This window comes from Sphaerodactylus townsendi, linkage group LG05 (assembly GCF_021028975.2).
Source record: "Sphaerodactylus townsendi isolate TG3544 linkage group LG05, MPM_Stown_v2.3, whole genome shotgun sequence".
NCBI lineage: Eukaryota > Metazoa > Chordata > Lepidosauria > Squamata > Sphaerodactylidae > Sphaerodactylus > Sphaerodactylus townsendi.
Window position 1 is genome coordinate 84,279,095 of NC_059429.1, and position 23,308 is coordinate 84,302,402.

General features: G+C 43.2%; 1 protein-coding gene across 1 annotated transcript; it reads right to left on the reverse strand.

Annotated features, from left to right (window-relative positions):
• Positions 1–208: 208 nt before the first annotated feature.
• On the reverse strand, positions 209–18,142 carry LOC125432747 (chitinase-3-like protein 1). Its single transcript, XM_048496631.1, has 9 exons — positions 18,013–18,142; positions 17,364–17,393; positions 14,640–14,841; positions 11,048–11,104; positions 10,191–10,341; positions 9,796–9,920; positions 6,275–6,398; positions 3,162–3,344; positions 209–271 (listed from the first exon to the last, which is right to left on the reverse strand). Exons 1-9 carry the CDS (start codon positions 18,035–18,037, stop codon positions 257–259), a joined length of 912 nt encoding a protein of 303 aa, XP_048352588.1. The 5' UTR covers positions 18,038–18,142; the 3' UTR covers positions 209–256.
• Positions 18,143–23,308: the final 5,166 nt, after the last annotated feature.

Sequence of the window (23,308 nt, forward strand, 5' to 3'; positions counted from 1 at the left end):
CGCTGCATTTTTTCGCACCCAATTTATGCGACTTGTTGTTTTAAATGGAGCAGTCCTAATTAACACAATAACATCATTCTTAAAGCAATTTAAAAGCTCACAATACCTGGAACGCACAAATTGAAAAAAAACAGCCTCGTCAATACTCGTCTCCGGTCTTAAACACTTGTTAACATCTCTTGCTATCCTACCCACTGGTTCCCTTTGTAGGAGTAGGGGACCGCCTGCTCCTCACCTTTCCTTCCGGCACCCATTATTAGATTCGATATATCCTTGACAGGAATATTAAAAAATATGCATGTAATACTGTAATCCATGTTTTCCTGTCTGGTTTATACTGTGATTTTAGTGCAATGCTCTCCCAATTCCGCAAAGTGGTTTTAGTGCATTGCATAACCCTTAGCCCATTGGTTTTCGAAGCAATTTGGCCGGAGCATCTTGATGAGAATGGTTGGCTCTATAAATTCACTAAACAAACAGCGATCTATCAACCGGGTTGTATCCTACCACCGCTGTAAGAGAATAGGCCAACAGACACAGGTCTGTCCCCATTCCTCTTCAATCAAATAACTCCTTTTGACCTCCAAAAAGATGATGGCAAAAAAAAATCATATGGAATTTGCCTTGGGCTCAATGTTCCCTTCTCTGTTAAGTGGCGCTCCACTAGCAGAAGAGAAATAAAATAATACCTTTTCTCAATTCCGTCTCCTTATTGTAGCCCCCCACTTCAAGGGGGGGGGGGTTCCACATGGGCCCAATGCGTTCATTAGGCAACGCATCTTTTTTTATCTGCTCTTAATTTGTCTGTTTATGATTCCCAGCCTGCCCATTCTCAGAAAGGGCGCATAACCAATAAAAGCACAAATGGATTCCATTTAAAAACAAACTATAATCTGGCACCTAATAGCAAAACAGTGATGAAGCGATTTCCTTCCCACATGGACCCACGGGAAGCTTAGGATGTAATATGATGGTCTTTTCAGGCCCGGCTGGCCAGATGAAACCCCGGCGGAAACAAATCTGGCCCTAAGGCGGGCCCGGTGGGAACTCCATTTATGAGGGTGCAGCGAGGCCGCCGGGAGAAGGAGGAATGTGAATGTGTTCCCGTACAAATCAGGCCGCTAGCAGGTGATTGGATAAATCCCAGTATTTGTAAAATGAAATATGTGAGATATCTAAAGTACAATTTATTACAATTTTTTTGAGTGGTAGAGTGTCCACAGTTGATGATACAGCTGTAGGACATTAAGAAGTTCCCCTTGCTCTCTCAGCTATCTATATATATATTTCTCAAGGTTGAGCCACTCTGCAGATATCTAAATCTGGGGATCAGGCCTACACTGACAGAAAAGAGATTTTCCTCCAAACTTGGAAGACCCCTCAGGTTTGCAGAAAAATTTGTAATGCAAAAAACTACATGAGTGTTTAAACCCCTCCTCTGAAAACAAGAGCATTGTCTGTGCACACACAGTCAACACACCTACCCTCTCTGTTTGTGCCTGGTACATGCAGTCATGACAACAGGCCTGGCAGCAAATACTGGGAACGCCGCTGCACTTGGCAGCCGAGGTGACACCTGATGGCTAAGGTGAGGAGCTATACTGGGACCCACGGTGGAGACTGGAAGGCCTCGATCCATGCTGCACACAGTGGGAGTGAAAAGGCTAGGCAAATGGCCAGGGAACTATTGAAGAGGCCAAGTGAGTGAGCAGCCAGCAGAGTTGGCAAGTGGCAAAGCTGAGGGGGGGGGGGGCAGGTGAGCTACTACTGTAGAAGAGGCTGGGTGGCTGAGCAAGTGGTCAGGGAGCTGCTGAAAATGCCAGAGGAGCAGTTGGCAGAGTTGCTGATGTGACGAAGCTAGCAGGGTGGTAGGCAAGCTGCTGCTGCTGTTGCTACCATTGTGAAAGAGGGCAGGTGAGTGGCCAACAAAGGCCAGGAGAGCAGCCAGCAGTGTCGCTGATATGGCAACAGCAGTGGGGAGGGGGGGGCAGATGAACTGCCACTGGGAAAGAGAGAATTATTGTCAGGCAGGAAGAGAGAGAAAATGATGGGGTGGCTAAGAGACAGAATGCTGCACTGCCCATTTTGCAGTGACATCTGAAATCAGTATACACCTCCCAGCTCTTTGGCTGCCATATTTCTGATATAATCTCGAAATACCTGGCGCCTCCTTTCTTCTGGGTCAGGGACTCTTCCCAGGAGGTAGTTTGGTGCTGCCCAAACTTTAGTTCGTGGGGCAAAACGGGTTGTGAAAACTATTGATTAAAATCGCTGTGCCATCCTGCCTGTTTTAGTTGAGGCAAGGGCTTTATGGTCGGCTTCGGCCCACTTTCAATTTATGTGCTGAAGTGTTCAGATGTATATATTCAATTTTAAATCCATTTGTTAATTTTTTTTGCTAATTTTCTGGAGCTTGATTCTGGAAAAGATGATGACATTGAATGAGTGATGGGTGGCCAGAAACAGTAAGTGATGGGGCAATGCGTAAGAAATGAATGATGGGATGGTGGCAGAAAGAAAGAAGGAGTGACAGTACATTGGCAGAAAGTAAGGAGGGAGGAGGGAAAGAGAGACAATTGAGAGAAGTGAAAGGGAGAATGGATAACCAAAGTGGTGGTGGTGGGGGGGGGGGGGGAATGTGATGGCTGCTCCCGGAAGCTCTTTTGCAGAATTCAGAATTCTGAGGCCAACTTAATCGCAAGCCTCTGCTAAAATATCTTCTTAAGCTGACTTTCCTTCCGGATTGTATGATTTGTCTTTGATTGATTTTACATGGGCCAAAAACAGTGAGCGTGGAAAATAACAGTGTGAAAACAGTATGCAAACCTCTTTTACACCATTTTAAACCCTTTTATACCCATTTTCACACTGCTGTTTTTGGCTCCATGCGGAACTTCAGCCTTTGTGCGCTTCTATCAGAAGAGGAATAGGCTATGCCTCTGAAGGGTTGTGGCAAGATGATGTGCGATTATATCAATACTTATATAGTTGAATCCTTTAAACTGCGCAGCCTTTGTGTTCCTTTGCCTAGTTTACAAGGAACCCTCTTTGTTTGGTTTTTTCTATCCTGATTTTGGTATGACTCCATCTCTGTTAGATTTATGAGGCAGAGGAAGTAGTTTGGGAAAGATAAAAGGGAATGCAAATGTAACCATTCATACCTCAAAATACGACAGTATTCCTGCTTCCCGCGTGAAAGCTCCAGGTGTTCCACCACCAGAGATAACAGCCCCAACCCCAGTCTGTCTGGAACCAAGTGTGAACGTCTTCCCATAAGTTGGGATGCCCATCATAATCTTTTCAGCAGGGGCACCTTTTTTCTTCAAATATTGCACAGAATAGTCCTAGAGAAGAAGGAGAATAGCCACTGTGCATTGGTGGGAACCCATTGGTGGGAACCAAAAAGGCTTTTGACAAAGTTCCTCACCAGAGACTGTTGAGAAAACTCAGCAATGAAGGAATAAGAGGGGAAGTCCTCCTATGGATTAAAAACTGGTTGAGAAACAGGAAACAAAGAGTGGGTGTAAATGGGAAGTTCTCACAATGGAGAGATGTCGGGAGTGGTGTCCCCCAAGGATCCGTTTTGGGACCAGTGCTCTTTAACCTATTCATAAATGACCTGGAAGTAGGGGTGGGTAGCGTGGTGGCCAAGTTTGCAGATGATACCAAATTATGTAGGGTGGTGAGAACCACAAAGGATTGCGAAGAGCTCCAAGCGGACCTTGATAAATTAGATGAGTGGGCTCAGAAATGGCAAATGCAGTTCAATGTAGCAAAATGTAAAGTGATGCACATAGGGGCAAAAAATCCAAACTTCACATACACGCTACAGGGGTCAGTGCTATCAGTCACAGACCAGGAAAGGGATTTAGGCGCCTGTAGTTGATAAGTTCCATGGGAATGTCAACTCAATGCATGGCAGCTGTGAAAAAAAAGGCAAACTTCTATGCTGGGGATCATTAGAAAAGGAATTGATAATAAAACTGCAAAGATTGTCATGCCCTTATATAAAGCAGTGGTGCGCATCGCGACTCTAAGAGTACTGTGTCCAGTTCTGGTCAGCCGTGATCTCAAAAAAGGATATTGAGGAGATAGAAAAAAGTGCGGTGAGAAGGGCAACAAGGATGATTGAGGGACTGGAGCACCTTCCCTATGAGGAGAGGCTTTGGCCGCGTTTGGGACTCTTTAGTTTGGAGAGGAGGCGGCTGAGGGGGGATATGATTGAAGTCTACAAAATTATGCATGGGGTAGAAAATGCTGACAGAGAGACATTTTTCTCTCTTCGGCACAACACACAGGAACCAGGGGACATTCATTGAAAATGCTGGGGGGAAGAATTAGGACTAATAAAAGGAAACACTTCTTCACGCAACGCAGATTGGTGTTTGGAATATGCTGCCACAGGAGGTGGTGATGGCCACTAACCTGGATAGCTTTAAAAGGGGCTTGGACAGATTTATGGAGGAGAAGTTGATTTATGGCTACCAATCTTGATCCTCTTTGATCTGAGATTGCAAATGCCTTAACAGACCAGGTGATCGGGAGCAACAGCCGCAGAAGGCCATTGCGTTCACATCCTACATGTGAGCTCCCAAAGGCACCTGGTGGGCCACTGCGAGTAGCAGAGAGCTGGACTAGATGGACTTTGGTCTGATCCAGCTGGCTTGTTCTTATGTTCTTATGTTCTTAACTGTCACCGTGATATGTTGCACCTCAGCTATGGGACATAGAGAGCAACTGTTCCTTTATGATTGATTTAAGGATGATTAACATGCTTGATCTGATGCAGGCTTTAGCTTGATCTGAAGCTATCAACTATTGCCCTTTTGGGGTACAGTGATAAGTCTTGTGATGCTGTTGGCATATTTCAAGACAGCAGCTTACCTTGACTGGAATAGTATTGATCTCCAAAATTCAATGTCAAGATGTTGGGAACTCTATTATCTGCATGTGTTGGAGTACAGTGGTCCACAATGGTCATAAGAATCCACTCTCAGTCTGGTGTAATGAATTACTGGGAATTTGGGTACACCATGTTTCAAGTGATTCTTCTTGCAATGAGATTTGTAATGCAACTGTTAATCTCATTTTTCAGTACTGTGAGATGCTGCCTTAATTTGGGGTGGTGATCTCTTGCTCATCACCTACCAGTTGCCCCCTGGAAGTAGGGGCTTTCCTTCACCTTGTTCCTCCTCTGCATGGGCACATCTGCTGCTGCCAAGAGGTGTCCTACCTTTTTCTCCTTGGCCTGACTTCTTGCTCCCTTTGATCTCTTTATATGAAGGACTGATGTGATTGAAGAAGGGTATATTCCATCACACAAACACACACACAGGCAAATCTTAATTTATTGTCCAGTTTTAGGGAGGAGAAAATGGTTTCTCCATAACTGTTATTCTATGTGGAAACTCCATATATTACACCATGAGTCCCCAACCAACTCCTTTTCTAGCCTCTGCCAAGTATTTTTAAGTGTGTGAGGCCAGATAGGGCTATTGTCTAGGAAGGCTTCTGATTGGCTGTGCAGATTTTGTGAGCAGTTGCTTTGGCAGCAACTGCCATCACACCACAAGGATCTACACTTGGTTATGGAAGTTTAACGATGGCAATCATTTTATGGCTGGCTCTGCCTCCTGCTGCAGTCATTTTATGCCAGCCATTCTGTTGTTGTGCCTACCATGCCATGTAAGAATTCCACATGTTTTTGCAGGCTCAAAAAAAGATGGGAATTACACAGTCTTTGTGTAAAGAAGATTTCAGATGAACCATAATATGTGCTTCAGAAATCACTCTAATGTGTAGCAGCACATTTAAAATTGGGGGCGGGAGGGGCACAATTTGGTTTACTAGACTAATGGGCCAGGTAGGGGGAGAATCATATCTGGTTTCCTTGAGTACAGTTCAAGGGGGGAAATGTGGCCTTTTGACATTTGGAAAACCCCATCTGAAACATCTATCATAGGGCCTTTCCCCACTTACCGTAAGCCCCGCTCTACTTGAGGAGAGTAGCGCTGGGTTCCTCCTCCCTCCCCACGGCAGGGGCGGCCACAGCTTAGGGGCTGCCGTTCCCGACGCTGCCAGCTGTCGCAAGATCTCTTACGCGGCATCCCAGGTGCTCTTCCGAACGGCGCCTTTTGACGACCCCGCACAGAGCGCGGGGTCGTGGGGACGCCTGGGCGTGCGCCTGGGATGCCGCGCGATGAGACCAGCGCGCGGCATAGGGGGGATGGAAGGGAGTGGGGAAAGACCCATAGTTCTTGAGTTCACAACTTACAACATTATAATAGGATGAAGATCCAACGTCATTTCTGCCCTTGTAAAGAGGGCTTCCATGGCCAGTATTTCCATCCCAGGTACCATGAAAATCATAGGAAAGGAAATTCATGAAATCTGCATGCCTAAAGGAAGAGAACAAGAAGTGAGTACAGGCACAAGGAACTTCAGTTACATTTACATGCATAGACTGTAGGGCAAAAATTACCTTTCAGTGATTCACGGTAGATTTCAAGGTGAAAAATATGAATCTGTGTATTCTGTGAAACTGGAATTCTAAAGTAAATACACCAGCTCACAGTTTTACATGTCAGTATAGAAATGTGCCATTAAAAGGTAAAATTGGACTATTTTAATTGGCTGAATGAAATAAATTGATACATTTTGTTGCAAATCATGTAGTAGTAATAGAAGATTTCAATTATCCAGATATTTGTTGGGAGTCAAACTCTTCCATGACAATCAGGTCCAACAAATTTCTCACTTGCCTTGCAGACATTTCATGGTCTGGAAGGTGGAAGAAGCAACAAGGGGAACGGCTATTTTAGATCTGCTCCTAACCAATAATGATGACCTGATTAGTAGAGTGGAAATGGTAGGATCCTTAGGTGGGAGTGATCATGCTCGCCTGGAGTTTGTTATACAATGGAAAGGAGATGCTAAGCATAGTCATACACACATTCTAGATTTTAAGTAAGTAGATTTTAGTAAGTTTAGGAATCTACTGGGTGCGATCCCATGATAAAAAATACTAAAAGAGAAAGGAGTGCATGATGGCTGGTAATTTCTTAAAAGTGAGATCTTAAGGGGACAATTTCAAACAGTTTCAATGAGGAGGAAAAATTGGAGGTGTCTCAGGAAACCAGGATGGCTATATAAATAACTTTCAATTGAGCGAAGATTTAAAAAGGACATGTACAAGAAATGGAAAAGGGGAGAAATTACCAAAGAGGCGTTCAAACAAATAACCAGGATGAGTAGGGAGAAAGTCAGAAAAACTAAAGCTCATTGTGAGCTTGCCAGAGAGGTTAAAAACAACAACAAAAAGGCTTTTTTGGTTTTGTCCGTAGCAAAAGGGGGAAAAAATGATAGGATAGAGTTGCTGCATGGAGAAGATGGCAAAATACTAACAGGGGATGGAGAAAAGGCAGAATTACTCAACACCTTCTTTGCCTCAGTCTTTTCCCAAAAAGGAAATGGTGCTCATCCAGGAGAAAATAAAACAGAAGATACAGTAGGAGAAATTCAGCACAAAATAAAAAAGAGGTAGTGCAGGAATACCTGGCCACTTTAAATAAATTCAAATCTCCAGAGCCTGATGAACTACATCCCAGGATATTTAAAAAATTGGGAGAAGTAATCTCAGAACCACTTGCTATAATCTTTGAGAAATCCTGGAGAAGTCCCAGTGGATTGGAGGAGGGCTAATGTTATCCCTATCTTCAAAAAGGGGAAAAAGGAGCACCCTAATAATTACCATCCAGTCAGCCTGACATCAATACCAGGGAAGGTTCTGGAGCAGATCATTAGACAGACGGTCTGCCAGCTCTTAGAAGGGAATATTGTGCTTGCAAAAAGTCAGCATGGGTTTCTGTAAAACAAGTCATGCCAGACCAATCATACCTCTTTTTCTGATAGAGTGACAAGCTTGGTAGATGAAGGGAAAGCTGTGTAGACATAGCATACCTCGATTTTAGTAAAGCTTTTGACAAAATGCCCCATAATATTCTTGGAAGTAAGCTAGTGAAATGTGGACTAGACAATGCTACTATTAGATGGATTTGTAATTGGTTGACTGATCGAACTCAAAGGGTTCTCATTAATGGCTCATCTTCATCCTGGAAAGAAGTGACTAGTGGGGTTCCCCAGGATTCTGTCCTGGGCCCAGTTCTATTCAATATTTTTATCAACAACTTGGATGATGAAATAGAGGGCATGCAGATGACACCAAATTAGGAGGAGTAGCTAATACCCCAGAGGACAGAGTCAGAATTCAAAATGACCTGGATAGATTAGAGAACTGGACCAAAACAAACAAAATGAATTTCAATAGAGATAAATATAAGATTCTACACTTAGGAAGAAAAAATGAAATGCACAGATATAGGATGGGTGTCACCTGGCTTGACAACACTACATGTGAAAGGGATCTGGGAGTCTTAGTAGACCATAAATTAAACATGAGTCAGCAGTGTGATGCGGTGGCCAAGAAAGCCAATGCGATTCTGAATGTATCAAAAGAAGAAGGAGAAAAAGAAAAAGGAGTAGTAGTAGTAGTTTGGATTTATATCCCCCCTTTCTCTCCTATAGGAGACTCAAGGGGGCTTACAATCTCCTTTCCCTTCCCCCCTCACAACAAACACCCTGTGAGGTGGGTGCGGCTGAGAGAGCTCCAAAGAACTGTGACTAGCCCAAAGTCACCCAGCTGGCACAGGTGGGAGTGCACAGGCTAATCTGAATTCCTCAGATAAGCCTCCACAGCTCAGGCGGCAGAGTAAGGAATCAAACACGGTTCCTCCAGATTAGACCACAACGCCACTGCTGCTCTCTCCCAATAGGAATATAGTGTCAAGATTAAGTGATGTAATTTTACCTCTCTATTCTGGATTGGTTAGACCTCACCTGGAATATTGTGTACAGTTCTGGGCACCGCAACTCAAGAAGGATTTTGACAAGCTGGAATGGGTCCAGAGGGGGGCAACCAAAATGATAAAAGGTCTGGAGTCCATGCCCTATGAAGAGAGGCTTAAGGAGATGGGGATGTTTAGTCTGAAGAAGTGAAGGTTAAGGGTGGACATGAGAGCTATGTTTTAATATTTGAAGGGATGCCATGTCGAAGAGGGAGCAAGCTTGTTTTCTGCTGCCTCAGAGACTAGGACACAGAGTAATGGATTCAAGAGATTCCACCTGAACATTAGGAAGAAACTCCTGACTGTCAGGGCTGTTTGACAGTGGAATTCACTGCTACGAAAGTGGTGGAGTCTCCTTCTTTGGAGGTTTTTAAACAGAGGCTGGATGAACATATTTCGGGAGTGCTTTGATTGTGTGTTCCTGCACTGCAGGGAGTTGGACTTGATGGCCCTTGTGGTCTCTTCCAACTCTATGATTTTATGATTCTATGTATAAGTTATTGTCAAGTTGTGACTTTAGCCATGAAATCATTGGTAATGCAGAACATATTCAGTTAGAGAATATGTAGAAAATATTCACCATCAACCTTTACAAAAGAGAATTTGGAGAAGAAAACAAATTAGTTTCATGTCTGTTTTTATATATTAGATTGTAATACATATAATCATTACAGGACAGGATCACTGGCTGACACTACAGTAGCCACAGCTGAAAAATCTGTTGTTGACATCTGATCATGTAATCAGCATCATCAGGCCTCACACTACCAGCTGCAGCATCAATATATATGAATGTGCATTAAAGAAAATGAGCATTTCCCCTGTCAATATGCTGTTCATTGTAAGAATCCATTTTTGCATTCATTAACCAAATACTGCTGACAATACTTACTTTGAGATTTCCCTTACGTCATAGCTCTTATCCATTTTTTCCCTTCCAGCTTGTACTGCAACACTCAATAGAAGTTTTTCCTTCCTTCCTTTCACAGTTTCTCTTTCAAATTGTATAGAGAGCTCCTTAGGAGAAAGAAAAAACAGACATTACCTCAAGGAATTTCTGAGTGAATCAAGTTTTCAGGTTCTCAGCCAGTATAGAAAAGCAGTCAGAATTTGTACCATATATATTGGCAACATTTAACTTCTTTCCCAGTAGGTTATGCAGCTGTACACTTCCTAATAACTGATCTTGCAGCCCCCTGAATGCCCCAAAGAAAGGTCTTCCTAAAGGCCACAAGGTGGAAATCCTGTCCACCACAAATTTATCCTCAATGTTGCCAGTTTATGTACCTTAACCAGGTTAACCAAGCGCTTTTTATCTCCTTCCTCTGAAGAGATCCAGGCAAGGTCAAAGCCATCAAAATGGTTTTCCCGAAGATAACGAACCACTGAATTCACAAACTCTGAGCACTTGACAGGAGATACAGTTATCTTGTGAAAGCTGTTAACAGGTAAGAGATGTAGAATAGAAACGTCTGTTATTGTTCATAGAAATGAGTGTTTTTAGCTAAATACTGGTAGTTAAATCATTCCCTTGACTCTGCAAAACATTCCTACCATCCAGACAGTATTAAAGGGGCAGGGCAATATTATCACTCTATTGCAGAACACAACACTACACACTACACACTTAACCCCCACCCCTAAATTTTATTACTTCTTTTTGTTGTGTGAACTAATCTTATTTAAGGGGCTGCTATCCCAGTAAACGTACGGATGAAGAAATTGAGAAGAAGCTCAAGACCCACCAGAACAGTGTTTTATTTTGTTTTTTATTTGTTTGGGTTTTTCAAAGATCATCACAACATCATAGTATGCCATATTGAGCGAGAAATATGCCTCCTACCAGCAGCTGCTTGTATTTAAACTTTTCTGTATAGAAGACTTTTGGATAAAGTTGCTGTTTTCAGAGCAACTTCCAGAGCAGTTATTCTTTGTGCCCAAACCACAACTGCAGATTGTGTGGACGTACATTTTGATTTAACATGTCACAATGTGACACGATATCACGTGTCACGTAGAGCCCTATGGGGGTGGAGCGGTTAATAAATCCAAATAATAAATAAGTAAATAAATAAATACATTATATGGGCTTGTCACATATTATGTTTCCTGGGAAAAACAGAAGTAGTATCAAAAGGTCTTACGGTTCTGAGCCCGTGAGAAATCCACCAACAGAGAGAAGGATCTTCAACTGGGGATTTCTAAAAAAGAAAGGTTTTTCAAAAAATAAGAATTAAAAGAGTTTCATTCTGAAATGGCTACAGAACAGCAGTGGACTTTGGTACAGAAATAGCCCATTTAACTTTTTCTGAATTAGGCAGTACGTGAAAAGAACGTGAGAGTGAGTGGGTCAGGGATTCTGAGAAATGAACTCAGTGGAATAATCCTGTAAAGACGCATTTGAAGCACTCAACAACATTGCTGTGTTTTGTCAGGACACAAAATCACCAATTATTATTTGTATACACCCATCATCCAACTAGCTCTGCAATTTTACCTGCACATCATCTGCTTAATTATTCTGGACTAGATAGTCTTAGTTTTGTAGTAATTAAAAAACAGCAACTGTTTATCATGCTTACAACTTTGCCTTGTTTCAAAGTTGGAAGAAATTCAAATAAAATATAACAAAATCTGACCTGACTCAGAGATTAAACTACATTTTGAGATAAATTCAATTATTGTTTCTCCTGCCTTTTTTATTTGAAATGTAGGACTGTAAAAAAAGCAGGCAGAAAGGAACTGCTTTTTTCTTTCTGATCTTTCCCCCTCTCAATATCACTTTCCTTAAGTTGATTTTTCACCTGAAGTGAGAAAGGTATGAGAAAAATATGATGATTGTTTCTTGTTCTCCGTATGCTCCACTGGGAGGTGAAAAAGCATCTTGAGAGGGGTGATTTTAAATTGAAAAACAACTAGAGGGGAAAGGGTTAAGTAGGATTTCTGCACATGCCTTTCTGCTCAGAAATAATTGTTTCAGGCTGCTTTTTAAAAGGATCTGGAGGAAAAACTCAGAGAACTCAGTAATGTATGGTTTGAGCCTCCTACCCATCAATTAGTGATAGTGATCCATTCCGCACAACCTGGGTGTGGCGTTCCCCCTGCCCCCCCTGCCGTTGGGGCTGACAGTCCGTCCCGCCGTCCCTAACCGAGGTGGTGTGCTCCTCGTCAGTGGCCCCGGTCTTTGGGGCCCGAGCTGCCAGCTGCCGCAACCACAGGGTGGCCGCCAAGGGAGGAGGGAGAAGGGCCCTCCTCCCGCCGGTCGGAGGCTAGTTTACACGAGGTCGGGGTAGACAGCCCCTCGGTCGAAGGGCCAACTATTCCCCGGGCCAGCCTCCCTTTCCTCCTCCTCCTCTCTCCTTCGCCCTCTCGTATCTCCTCCACTCCCTCCCTCTTCTCCTTCGCCGCCTTCGCCGTTCTCTCCCTTTCTCTCTTTCCGTCCTCTATCCACGCCCGTACTTCTCACTCTCAGCCCCCGCAACTCCCTCCCTCGCCTGCTATAACAGATCAGCCTCCCGCCTTCCGGGCCCGAAAGTGACCCTTATATCCCTCTTCCCCCAGCGCCTGCTCTCGCGCTCGGCGCGGGCGGCCGTCGGCTGCATCCCCAGCTGCAGCTGCGTCGCGTTCCCGCCGGCCGACGCCGGCCCGACAAGCCGCAGCTGCGGCGGCGTCTCGGGGCCGAGTCGCGAGCGGCCCGCCTCCTCGCCGGCGCCCCCACTGGCGGGCCGGCCGCCGTTGGGTCCTGCCGTTGGCCTCTCGCCGATCCCCTCTCGCGGCTGGGCGAGTCCGGGGCGAGCCGTTGCGGCGACCCCCGGACACTGGGGATGCTTAAAAAAGCATTTTGGGAAGGCACTCCACACAGCTTCTTCCCAAGATGTCCTCAAGTTGCCTTATTTTAGCTCAAGGCATCTTTTTTTGAGAACGCTTCTATATACATCCTTTCCCCCTAAGCCACCTGTAAGATGTCTCCTGCAGAGCTCTTATGTTTGCTACCTGACCGTTTTGCTCTCTGGTCAGTTTTACCTTAAGCTTGCATCAGCTGATGGAATTCTCCCTGCTGCCATTTGCTGGAGGTTGCCCCAGGACATTTGTGCTCCAGGCTCCAATCTTGGGTACCTTTTCAGACCTGTCTACCTCCCATTGAGAAGCACTGGGTTGATCTGCCCTCTGTGGACAGCACAGAAAATCTTAAATTAGTCCACAGAGGGCAGGTCAGCCCAGGGCTTCTGAAAGGGAGATAGACAGGTCTTCCAAGGGCGATTCCGCACATGAGTAAAACAGGTTCGACCCAGTTCCCTGAGAAGGGTACTGACCTAGGTCGAAGCCATTGTTGTTCCCCACTGCAACCAGCTTGATCCCAGCTCGAAGGGCGGAATCATCCTGTGCTTCTTCGTCGCTCCTTTCCATTTCTACAGCCATGTTCCGTCTATCCCCACACAAGTTATAAAAAAAACTGCCACAGGAATGGAGAGACGAAGGTGGCGTTTTTTGATTGGCCAGCTGTACGCATGCCCGAAACACTCAGCTGTGATTGGCTGAATGGGGGACTCCAGGCATCAGAGATTCCACACTTTACTGGAATCGAGCTGAGTTCGAGCATGGTTCCCTGAAAAAGTAGTAGTTCCCAACTGGAGTCGGAAATTTGACCATTACATGGGGCGAAGCTGGTACAAAACCACGTCGATCCCAGTGGTTGTGCGGAGCACTTAGGTCGAGCACAGCTCGAACTTAGGTCGATAACGCAAGTGCGGAATCGACCCAAATGGCTAAGATTCTTGTATTTGTGTCTGTATAGCTATAGAGATATTTTCAAAAAAGAAAACTATATATTGCTGGAATCATCAGGATTAAGTACTTTTTATGGTGAAAAGGCACCCAGGATTGGAGTCTGCAGAGCAAATAGCCTGGGGCAACCTTCAGCAAATGGCAGCAGGGAGAAACCCTTCAGTTGTACACAAAATGTTGGGTGCAAGTGGAGATCAAAATGGTTGAGCAGGAAACAGTCTTTTTCCCCTACCGATGCCTTTGCTGTCTGGAAAGCACACCTGAAGCCGCCTCTTTTTAAGTTTCCCCCCTGGCAACTTATTTTGAGTGTGTGGAGTGAAAAGAGGCAGTCACCTCTTTTTAAGGTATCCCACCAATGTCTTTTTTTGTGCTGTGAGGAATGGACCAGTGTTTCCTAAGTGAAGCTGCTACTTCCACAGTACTCTATACTCCGTCTCAGAGAAAGATTACAGTTGCAGTCTGCAGTCTGCAGTCTACGGAGGATGCTGCAGCAGTGTGTTTCTGCTGCTGAAAATGGTTCATATTCTCTTTTAGCTGTTCCTGCAATGAGAAACAAAATGTTGAGTCCTAATCCAGGGCAATATAAACACTCTTTTTTCAAATGTCTATTTTTAACAGTGCAGGCAATAATGGTTTTAACGAAAGCAATGCTTAAATAAGATTATTTTAGACTAAAAGAGAATTGGACGGAGTGGGGGAGGCAGTCACCAGAGCCCTGCTGAGCATTTAACCACAAGAAAGATCCAGGAAGATCTGGCAGATGAAAATCAGGGAGATTTCCAGATCCCACATAAAGACTGGCAAACCTAGTCAAAAGATGCAGTCTGATTCTGCTTCCTTCAAGAGAAGGCCCATTTCTGTATGGGTTCCAGGAATGCAAATCTCTTGTCGTGTTGACAGAAGGTACTGTGGATGTTTGGAATGTCATGTGAACTTTACTACCATACTTACCTGGTTTTGAGATCATTGAGGGTCTCATAAGTAGTGTCATCGTTCCATTCAGCATGATTTATCTGGCCACTACTTATATTGGCAAAAGCATAAATGATGTGGGTGCAGAGATTGGCGTCAATGGTTTCAGGAACAAATCGCCCACCAGGCGGTCGATACTGGGACCCGCTGGTAAAGTAACAAACCAGTTTATAGGTAGAAGCTGTTAAGACAATTAAGAGAGAATATCAAAGAAGGAGTTAGCTGAAAAAGTTAGGTCTAGGCCTCTGGACTCTGCAGAACCAGCATCATTAGTGTTGCTGTCTGTTTCGCTGACAGTGTTATTTGCTGACAGTATTGTTACAGTGTTGTCCTGTCCTGTCCACCCTGCCACCCTGGCATAGCGGGGGGCGGGGAGTGGGGGAGAGTGCTTATTCCTGCCTGCGTGCCAGCCTAAGGGGTAATGCTGGCATTGCAGAGATGGGGAGCCCATTCTCTGGCCATAGCCAGGTCTACCTACAAGAAACTTCCAAGGATTGGTTTCCTTTTCTCATTCTCTTATCTTGCGTGCCATATCAGCACATTTTCAGCTAAACAGACAAGGAAGAATGTGTCCTCAACACGATACAGTAGCTCTTCTGAATGGATGCTCATTCCAGTCTCAAGAAGACTCCTGATGTCATTCCCCCCTCTGATTATCTTAACTCAGATACTCCCTTCTGTAATGAACGTTTTCTGACCACCTTACAATGCACTCTATTGTTTCTCAACAATCCACCTGGACACCTCCCAGAGGTTGTCCTAATATCTCCCAAAGGTTGTCCTGACGCCCCAGCAATAGTTCTTCACTCTATAAATATCCTACCCTCCAAAGGGCCAATAGCTCAGTACCATTGAAACCTTGCTGTCTTTGTCACTGTGTCCAACATGTTGTCCCCTGGAACCAAACACTGGCCGTTTGGCTGTGAACCCTGGATCTTCACGTCGCGATCAGGTTGTATTACCCATATATCACATATCCCCTTCTATTTCAATCCTATTTTCCAACCTATTTATATCTTAGGAACTTTGTGTGTGTGTGAATCAATATTGATTCAATATTGCATTGAATCAAATGCTTGTGAACCCTACAATAAAGATTGTCAAATTTGCATTATATTCCTCTCTGTGGATTTTCTTTCAAGAGCTGATCTTCATTTACACTGGTATTAAAGATTCCTTACCCAGCCTCTTGCAACATTAATAAGCAGTCTGCTCTAAGCTAGTATTCTCCACTATATTGAGAGACTGTGTCTCCACCTTGGGTAACAGTGGCTCTGCCATTTTAACAGCTATGTAACAAGTAAAAATTCAGCAGTGATGAAGTTACTACGTCAGGGAGGCCATTTAAATCCTACACAGGGAGGCCATTTAAATCCACAAACACCAAGACAACTTCAACAAGAAGGAAGAGACTCTGAGAATTAACAAAATTTGGCTACCAGTACTTAAAAACACCAGAATCAAATGCCAAGGTCATGCTAGGTTCATGGACAATGGACTCCACCCAGACACAGGATTTGCATTCACTAATGCTGCTGGTGCTGCAGGGAATGCAAATGCGAATATAAATGTAAATGGACTGATAACCCCCCCTTCCCCCGCAATACAATGCAGTCAACCACACCTTTGCACAGCAAGTTCCATCTAAACCAGGGGTCTTCAAACTATGGCCCTCCAGATGTTCATAGACTACAATTCCCATGAGCCCTACCACTTGGTCATGCTGGCAGGGGCTGATGGGAATTGTAGTCCATGAACATCTGGAGGGCCATAGTTTGAAGATCCCTGATCTAAACAATTACTGATTGGTTCTCCACTCTGGGACATGGACAATATATACCCCACTAAACATTCCCTTCTCACTGGACACATTGTGTAACAGATTTCTCTCAGTGATACACCTCTGAAGATGCCAGCCACAGATGTAGGCGAAACGTTAGGAACAAGATCTACCAGACCATGGCCACACAAACCAAAAAACCCACCAGAACCAGTTGAATCCAGCCATGAAAGCCTTCGACAATACATAAAATGAAAAAATTTCCCAAATGGAAGCAAAATTTAGAGGAAAGCTCTACTTGTTCCTCAAAATAGAAAGACAAGATGGAATCAAAACTCTTCCATGTAAAAGAAAACTACAAAAAGAGCTCTCACACAAGTGCACATCAAGAAGATATTATATTAATATAATTTGCATGCCCAACTTTCATTTGGTAATTTTACTTATTAAATTAGTATGTCACTTCTCCAGAGACTCAAAATGGCTAATGTTAAATGTATGAAAATAAAATATAATGGGACCCTGTTCTTTCCACAGGTTATTTATTTTTGATGCTTAACTCTCCATGGGTCATTTTTGGAAATTCAACTCCTGCTCTATGCACCAAAGGCTGCCATGGAAAATGTTCTTTACATTTCTCCCTACCACAGCTGAAAGGAGGATAAGCAAACATGAGTATGGTGGAGTGGTATGGTGCACTGACTGTAGTGCTGGGATACAACTGAAGAAAGGCCTAGGGCTTGTCATTCTCTTTCAGCATAACATACTTCACAGAGATTTGGTGTGAGAATATGATGGGAAAGAGCAATGGCATGGGTGCTGTCCTGTCTTCCTTAGCAGATAAAATCACTATAGATATATTAGAACAAAAAAAATATCAAACAAGAATGATTTTTTAAAAAAAGAATTAAATTGCTACTCACCACTCTGAAGAAATATCAGTGCAGCTAAACCTAATGTGAAAAAAATTAAAATCAATGAAGACGTGAAATTATGTTGTTATTAATCCTGCTGATTCTGCTATGAACACCATGGAACTACTGTTTTCCCTTTAGACCCCTGGATTATTCAGGATGGTGCCCCTTTAAACAGGTTTAATAAAAACAAATTCAAATGAATGCAGTGGGTTTTCCACTGGTTTTCCATTGGGTTTTCCATGGTGGAGCAGGGAGTCCCCTCTGACCACCCAAAAAGGCTGAGGATAACAAGACCTGCATGGATAAATAGTCATGTGAAACTGGGATTGTAGTAAGAAAGGGAATTGGGGAGGACTGAGTGAAAAACTGGATGGATCAAACCCATTATTATACAGAGCAGAGAACTCTTCAAACCTGCTTAGCTTGCCAGCTGTGCAGGGTCTGTTTTTCAGAGCCCATGGAATTTCAAACTTCAATTACTATGTAGTTTAAAACATAAATCCTCTCCTTTCCCTCATTCTTCATAATTAACAACATCAGCAGCAGAAAATAGTTGTAGTCACATGTGATTTGCCGAAAGAAACCTTGAGATTCTTTTTGTTGAAAGCCCACACCAGTTTCAAAACGAAACCTTAAATTGCACTACCGGACTTACCTGCCCATATGAATGCCTGAGCCATCCTGGTTCCAAGTGGACCTTATGACAAAGGAAGCTCTATATGCTTTTTGATTATGTGCTTTTGCTGTTGCTTGCAATCAGCTTTATGAGGAGGTGGAACAAGTTTCTGTGGACTGAGGAGGTGAAACAAGTTTCTGTGGACCAGAGAGGACTGATTTCTCTTTCCTGGAAAGATTGTGCAATTGTGTTGATGAAAAGTGTTGCAATCAGCTCTGTCTTTCTTTGCATCTAATGGTTTGAAGCTGACTGATTTCAGGATTGAAGAATACAGGAAAAAGAAAAGAAATCTTTATCTGTTCCAAATACTCCTTAATTATTTCCTCAGTTTTGACTTTGATGTACAAACCAATTAAGTCCAAGCACTTTTAAGATGATTTTGGTGTAGTCAGTAATTGTGAGTAAAGATACACTTGAACATATACACTTAAAAGGCTGGAACTGTGTTTGTGGGTGCAAAGCATGGTGCTGTATTCGGGCTGCATTATGCATACTGGGCCTGTAGTTGAGGTCACCTGTGCATGGATATACACGTCCACTGACATGGGAGGCTGTTGCAGAGCAACCTTGGTGAGAGACTGCTATCTGGCATGACTGATCTTCAGTCTTGTCTTGAGCCCTTCGGGGGAGGGCGGTCTATAAACCCAATAAATAATAATAATAATAATAATAATAATAATAATAATAATAATAATAATAATAATAATAATAATAATAATGATGATGATGATGATGATGATAATAATAATAATAATAATACCCAAATAACAAATAGTAAGATTATTTTTGCATGTTATTCCTGTAAATTTTATATGATTTCTCTGAAACATCAAATCAAAAATTTTACATTATTGCTCACTCGCAGCAATTTTGTACAGAAAAATGTCATTCATTTAAGAATAAGGAAGGCTAAACTCCAGACCAAACCCTATGAATTAAGGGCAAATGTCACTAAGGGAATACCAAAAAACTGCATATATTCAAGAGTTGATTGCCTGTGAGGTTTTCAAACTGACAGGTTAGTGAACAGGTGAAGAATAGGCTGAAGAAATTCTGATTCACATGATCACATAGATTTGCATTTCAGACATTTTTCAGCCTGGGGTAATCCCATAGCAAAGGTTCAAATCTGTATTAGCAAAAGTGTCTTTCAAGAATGTGGGCTTCCATGTTTAGGGACTGTTTGGACAGAGGTGTCTAGCTCTTTCCCCCACTTTCTTAGCAGAATATCCTCCTGTTTTGGCTGTCACAGCAAATCATAACCAAGCAGGAAATGAAGAGAGCTAATACACTGGAAGAAAGGATATGGGTGTGATATACCTGGGTTTCATCTCCCCCAACAATGAATAATAATAATGGAGCAAAAGTACACTGTCATTGAGACCGTACTGCTCAGCCGAGATTTTCCTGTTTATTACTTCATAATTAATTAATAGCCTATTTGGAAACAGAAGTCCTAGGCAAGGATTATGAAACATGATATTCCCAATATGTTAATTTATTTTTGATGGAGAAAGACATAATACATAGTCAAAGAAGATTGTGCAATTCCTGATGTCTCTTTCCTGGAAAGATTGTGCAAAGGAGATTAATATAGTAATCATTCAGGTTTAATTGACATTATGATGACTAACTTTGGAATCGTGGTTTGTTCTTATTAGTACTAGAGCTACTTATAAAAGAATCATAATCCCAGAATTTTTTATGATTATTCAGTTTCTCACATATTTCTAAGAGTGCAATCGTGACAGTTATGGTCACTAAGAATCTAGTGGCAATTATGTTCACTAAAAATCTTACAAGTTCAGGTGTCCAGGTGTCTTACAAACTAAATTTCACTGCTCAGCAAAATATTTCCTTTGATACAGTCACTGAAAGATCTCTTACAGAATTCAAATAATGTCAGTTTTCTATAGGTTCAGTTACTCATACAGTGGAACATCCTGCTAAAAAGATGCAGGTAGCGCCATTGATCCAAAGCAAAATCTTGAACCAGCCATGTGATACTATTTATTATGATAACTCGGCAAAATAACACAAAATAGTATTTTTACAATGTATTGTCGAAGGCTTTCACAGCCAGAATTATTGGGGTGTTGTGGGGTTTCGGGCTGTATGGTTGTGTTCTAGTAGCATTTTCTCCTGACGTTTTACCTGCATCTGTTGCTGGCATCCTCTGCAGATGCCAGCCAAAGATGCAGGTGAAACATCAGGAGAAAATGCTACTGGAACACAACCATACAGCCCGGAAAAACCATAATACCCCAATCCTCTTACATTTTGAAGAGCTATTGTTATCTCTGGGAATAGACCTGGCCTCTGAAGGTCTGGTAGACAGGTCTACTCTGATAAATGCTAAAAATCTTTTTACATTTAAAGAGACAAGACACAGCCAAACAGCTGACACACAGACACCCTCTCTCTCCCCACCAAATACCTTTAAATTTTAAAAGGAAACAAAGGACTGAACTTGCACTGGAGTCACCTCAAAGGCATTGGTCCTTCCTCCCAATTATAGTCCAGCAGATCATGACCTGACAGCCAAAAAATGGAGGGTGGGCTGGTGGGCAGGCTTCTGGACTCCTGCAAGGCTTCACTCCCCTGTGGGAATCTCCTAGGGATTGTAGGCCTAGTCTAGCCAGAAGAAATAATGGCCCTTTATGGTTTTGGCTGCATACAGGAAATGCTAACTACAATTTTAAGAGGCCAGGCATCACCCAACAGCTGTTTCCAAGGCCAGCTTCCTATTTCACTTTCCCAGTTCTTAGTGTCCCCAAAATCTGAAACATTCCTGAAATCCCAGGAGAGAAAGGTTAATTTCCCTGGAATTTTGATAGTGTAGGGTCATTTAAAAACAGTGATTTTGGAGAATGTTTTGGATCATGTAAAGCCAGTTGCACAAACCTATTTTTAAGGTTTTGGTGCCCCCTTGCTAGCATCACCTTTGTAGTAGGGGCTTTTACTGTTTGCATGATGTTTCATAATTAGGTCAAATGACAAGTGAGGGACTTGTGCAGATGCATTTCATTCTTTCCCACTTTGCCTCTCCCCTTTCACCTGCTTTCTCCTCTCTGTTCCACACATCAGTCAGCCATCCTTTACCTTCCTTTATCTGCCCTTTATCTGTATTCCCTTCTTCCTTCCCCTGAGCAGTCTCTAACCGGGAAAACTATGAACCAGTTGTATGGTGCTAGCCACTGGATTGGTCCCAGTTGGCAGCACCATCCATCAGGCCTACTAGCACAATAGGGCATCTACAAAGACTTGCAAAGTTTTGGAAGCGAAGGACTTTATGCTATCACCTGTCTTAATGACAGCAGGGGTCTGATCAGTGAATCAGATAGCTTGAGGGGGTCAAGACATTTTTTCTTTATTGCTCTGACACTGTCCCTTTGATTTGTTGATTACTGCTCTCAGGGAACCTCCTTTGTTCCTGCTACTCCTCTGCCTTCCACTATTCTTGCACACAATCTCCATCTTGCATCATGTTTTTGAATGACCCTACACTATCAACATTCCAGGGAAATTAACCTTTCCCTCCTGGGATTTCAGGAAAGTCCAGAAGCTCGCCCACAGCCCACCCTCCATTTTTTGGCTGTCAGGTCATTCATTCCTGGACTATTCCAGGTCATTCTGCTGGACTATAATTGGGAGGAAGGACCAATGCCTTTGAGGTGACTCCAGTGCAAGTTCAGTCCTTTGTTTCCTTTTAAAATGTAAAGGTATTTGGTGTGTGTGTGTGTGGGGGGGGGAGGTGGGGTCTGTGTGTCAGTTGTTTGGCTGTGTCTTGTCCCTTTAAATTTAAAAAGATTTTTAGCTTTTATCAGAGTAGACCTATTAGCTTTTATCAGAGTAGACCTATCAGACCTTCAGAGGCCAGGTCTATTCCCATAGATAACAGTAGCTCGTCAAAATGTAAGAGGATTGGGGTATTATGGTTTTTCCGGGCTGTACAGCTATGTTCCAGTAGCATTTTCTCCTGATGTTTCGCCTGCATCCTTGGCTGGCCGGGAATAGCTGTTATTCTTCCTCCATGTAAAAATCTTCCTATGAATAAAAGTTAGAACAATTGGGGGGAGGGGGGTTATTTCCATCTCTTTGCCAGCTATTCTGGGTTTTTATTTAAATAAATTTTATTGTACATTTTTAAAAATGTAATCCTTTGCTCACAGTCTTAATTGATGCTGTCCCTTGATTCTATCACCTCAAAATTCTACCATCTAGTTTGGTAGTATTTGTAAAGTCTAAAGAAGACAACTCCACAGAATGGGAAACTGTTGTTGAAACCTCTCAAGGTGATGGATATTAAGATGTATTACAAGTGCTGTACAGGTACCAATCAGACATCAGGCAATGGTTGAGAGTTTTGGAAATAGAGTAATATGCTCAATCAGTCATACATTGTAGAAGTGGGAACCCACTAGAAAGTTGAAGGAGCAGCTATCCAATCCCATCCTTTTGCTTTCTCCCCTCTCCCCCTACTTCTCTTAGTTTCTCACTCTTTCTAGCTCTAGCAACCTCTTTTCTTACTTTCTCCTCCAAGGCTATTACTTTCTGTCTCTTTCTGTCTACCACCCATCACTGATCAGAAAAGCTTTTCAATTTTTTACACTAATGGTCTAATGATAGAGGTAATGGATTACCCCAGTGAAATAACACAGGAGAAAACAGATACTTCCCCCCGCCCCAAAGGCAACCAAAACAAGGAAGCAGCAGGCAGAGGCGTAGCTCCAAGGGGGCTGGATGTGCGTGCGCAATGCACCAGACGTGCACCCCTGTGGGGGCGTGGCAAGGGCATTCTGGGGCGTGGCGGGGGCCTGGCGAGGGCATTCTGGGTCAGGGCGGGGTGGAGGACGCACCAGTGCACTGGGCACTTCCCCCCTTCTAAGCCTCTGGCAGCAGGTGGGCAGTATTTCCGCCATTTCATTACAGAACTATCAGCAGGGCAAGCACTGTATGCATAATAGGTCACAGTGTCCACTTTCTCAGTGGAAGAACCAAGCCCTACTCTTCTTCACTTGCATTCTACACAGTATTTTAGTGTGTGTGTGTGTGTGTGTGTGTGTGTGTGTTTGTGGGTAATCCTTACAGTAAGAGAGTACAGAGTAGAAACTATACCACGTTTTTCTTTCCCAAGTGTTAGATGAATGAGAGAAGTGCATTCCCCAGGAAATTGTTTTTTCAAAATGAATTTGGTGTTACTGTGGTCTTTCTGCACTCATATAAAAAGCACACCCAAATACCAAGGTACCAGGAAATTGATCATGAAATCTTA

Coding starts and splice junctions, on each gene's coding strand:
- LOC125432747 (XM_048496631.1), bottom strand. CDS start 18,037: ATGGCTCAGGCATTCATATGGGCAG. Junction 11,105..14,639: donor CTCAATGATCTCAAAACCAG/GTAAGTATGGTA, acceptor TTTCTTTTTTAG/AAATCCCCAGTTGAAGATCC. Junction 3,345..6,274: donor CTTCATCCTATTATAATGTT/GTAAGTTGTGAA, acceptor CTTCTTCTCTAG/GACTATTCTGTGCAATATTT.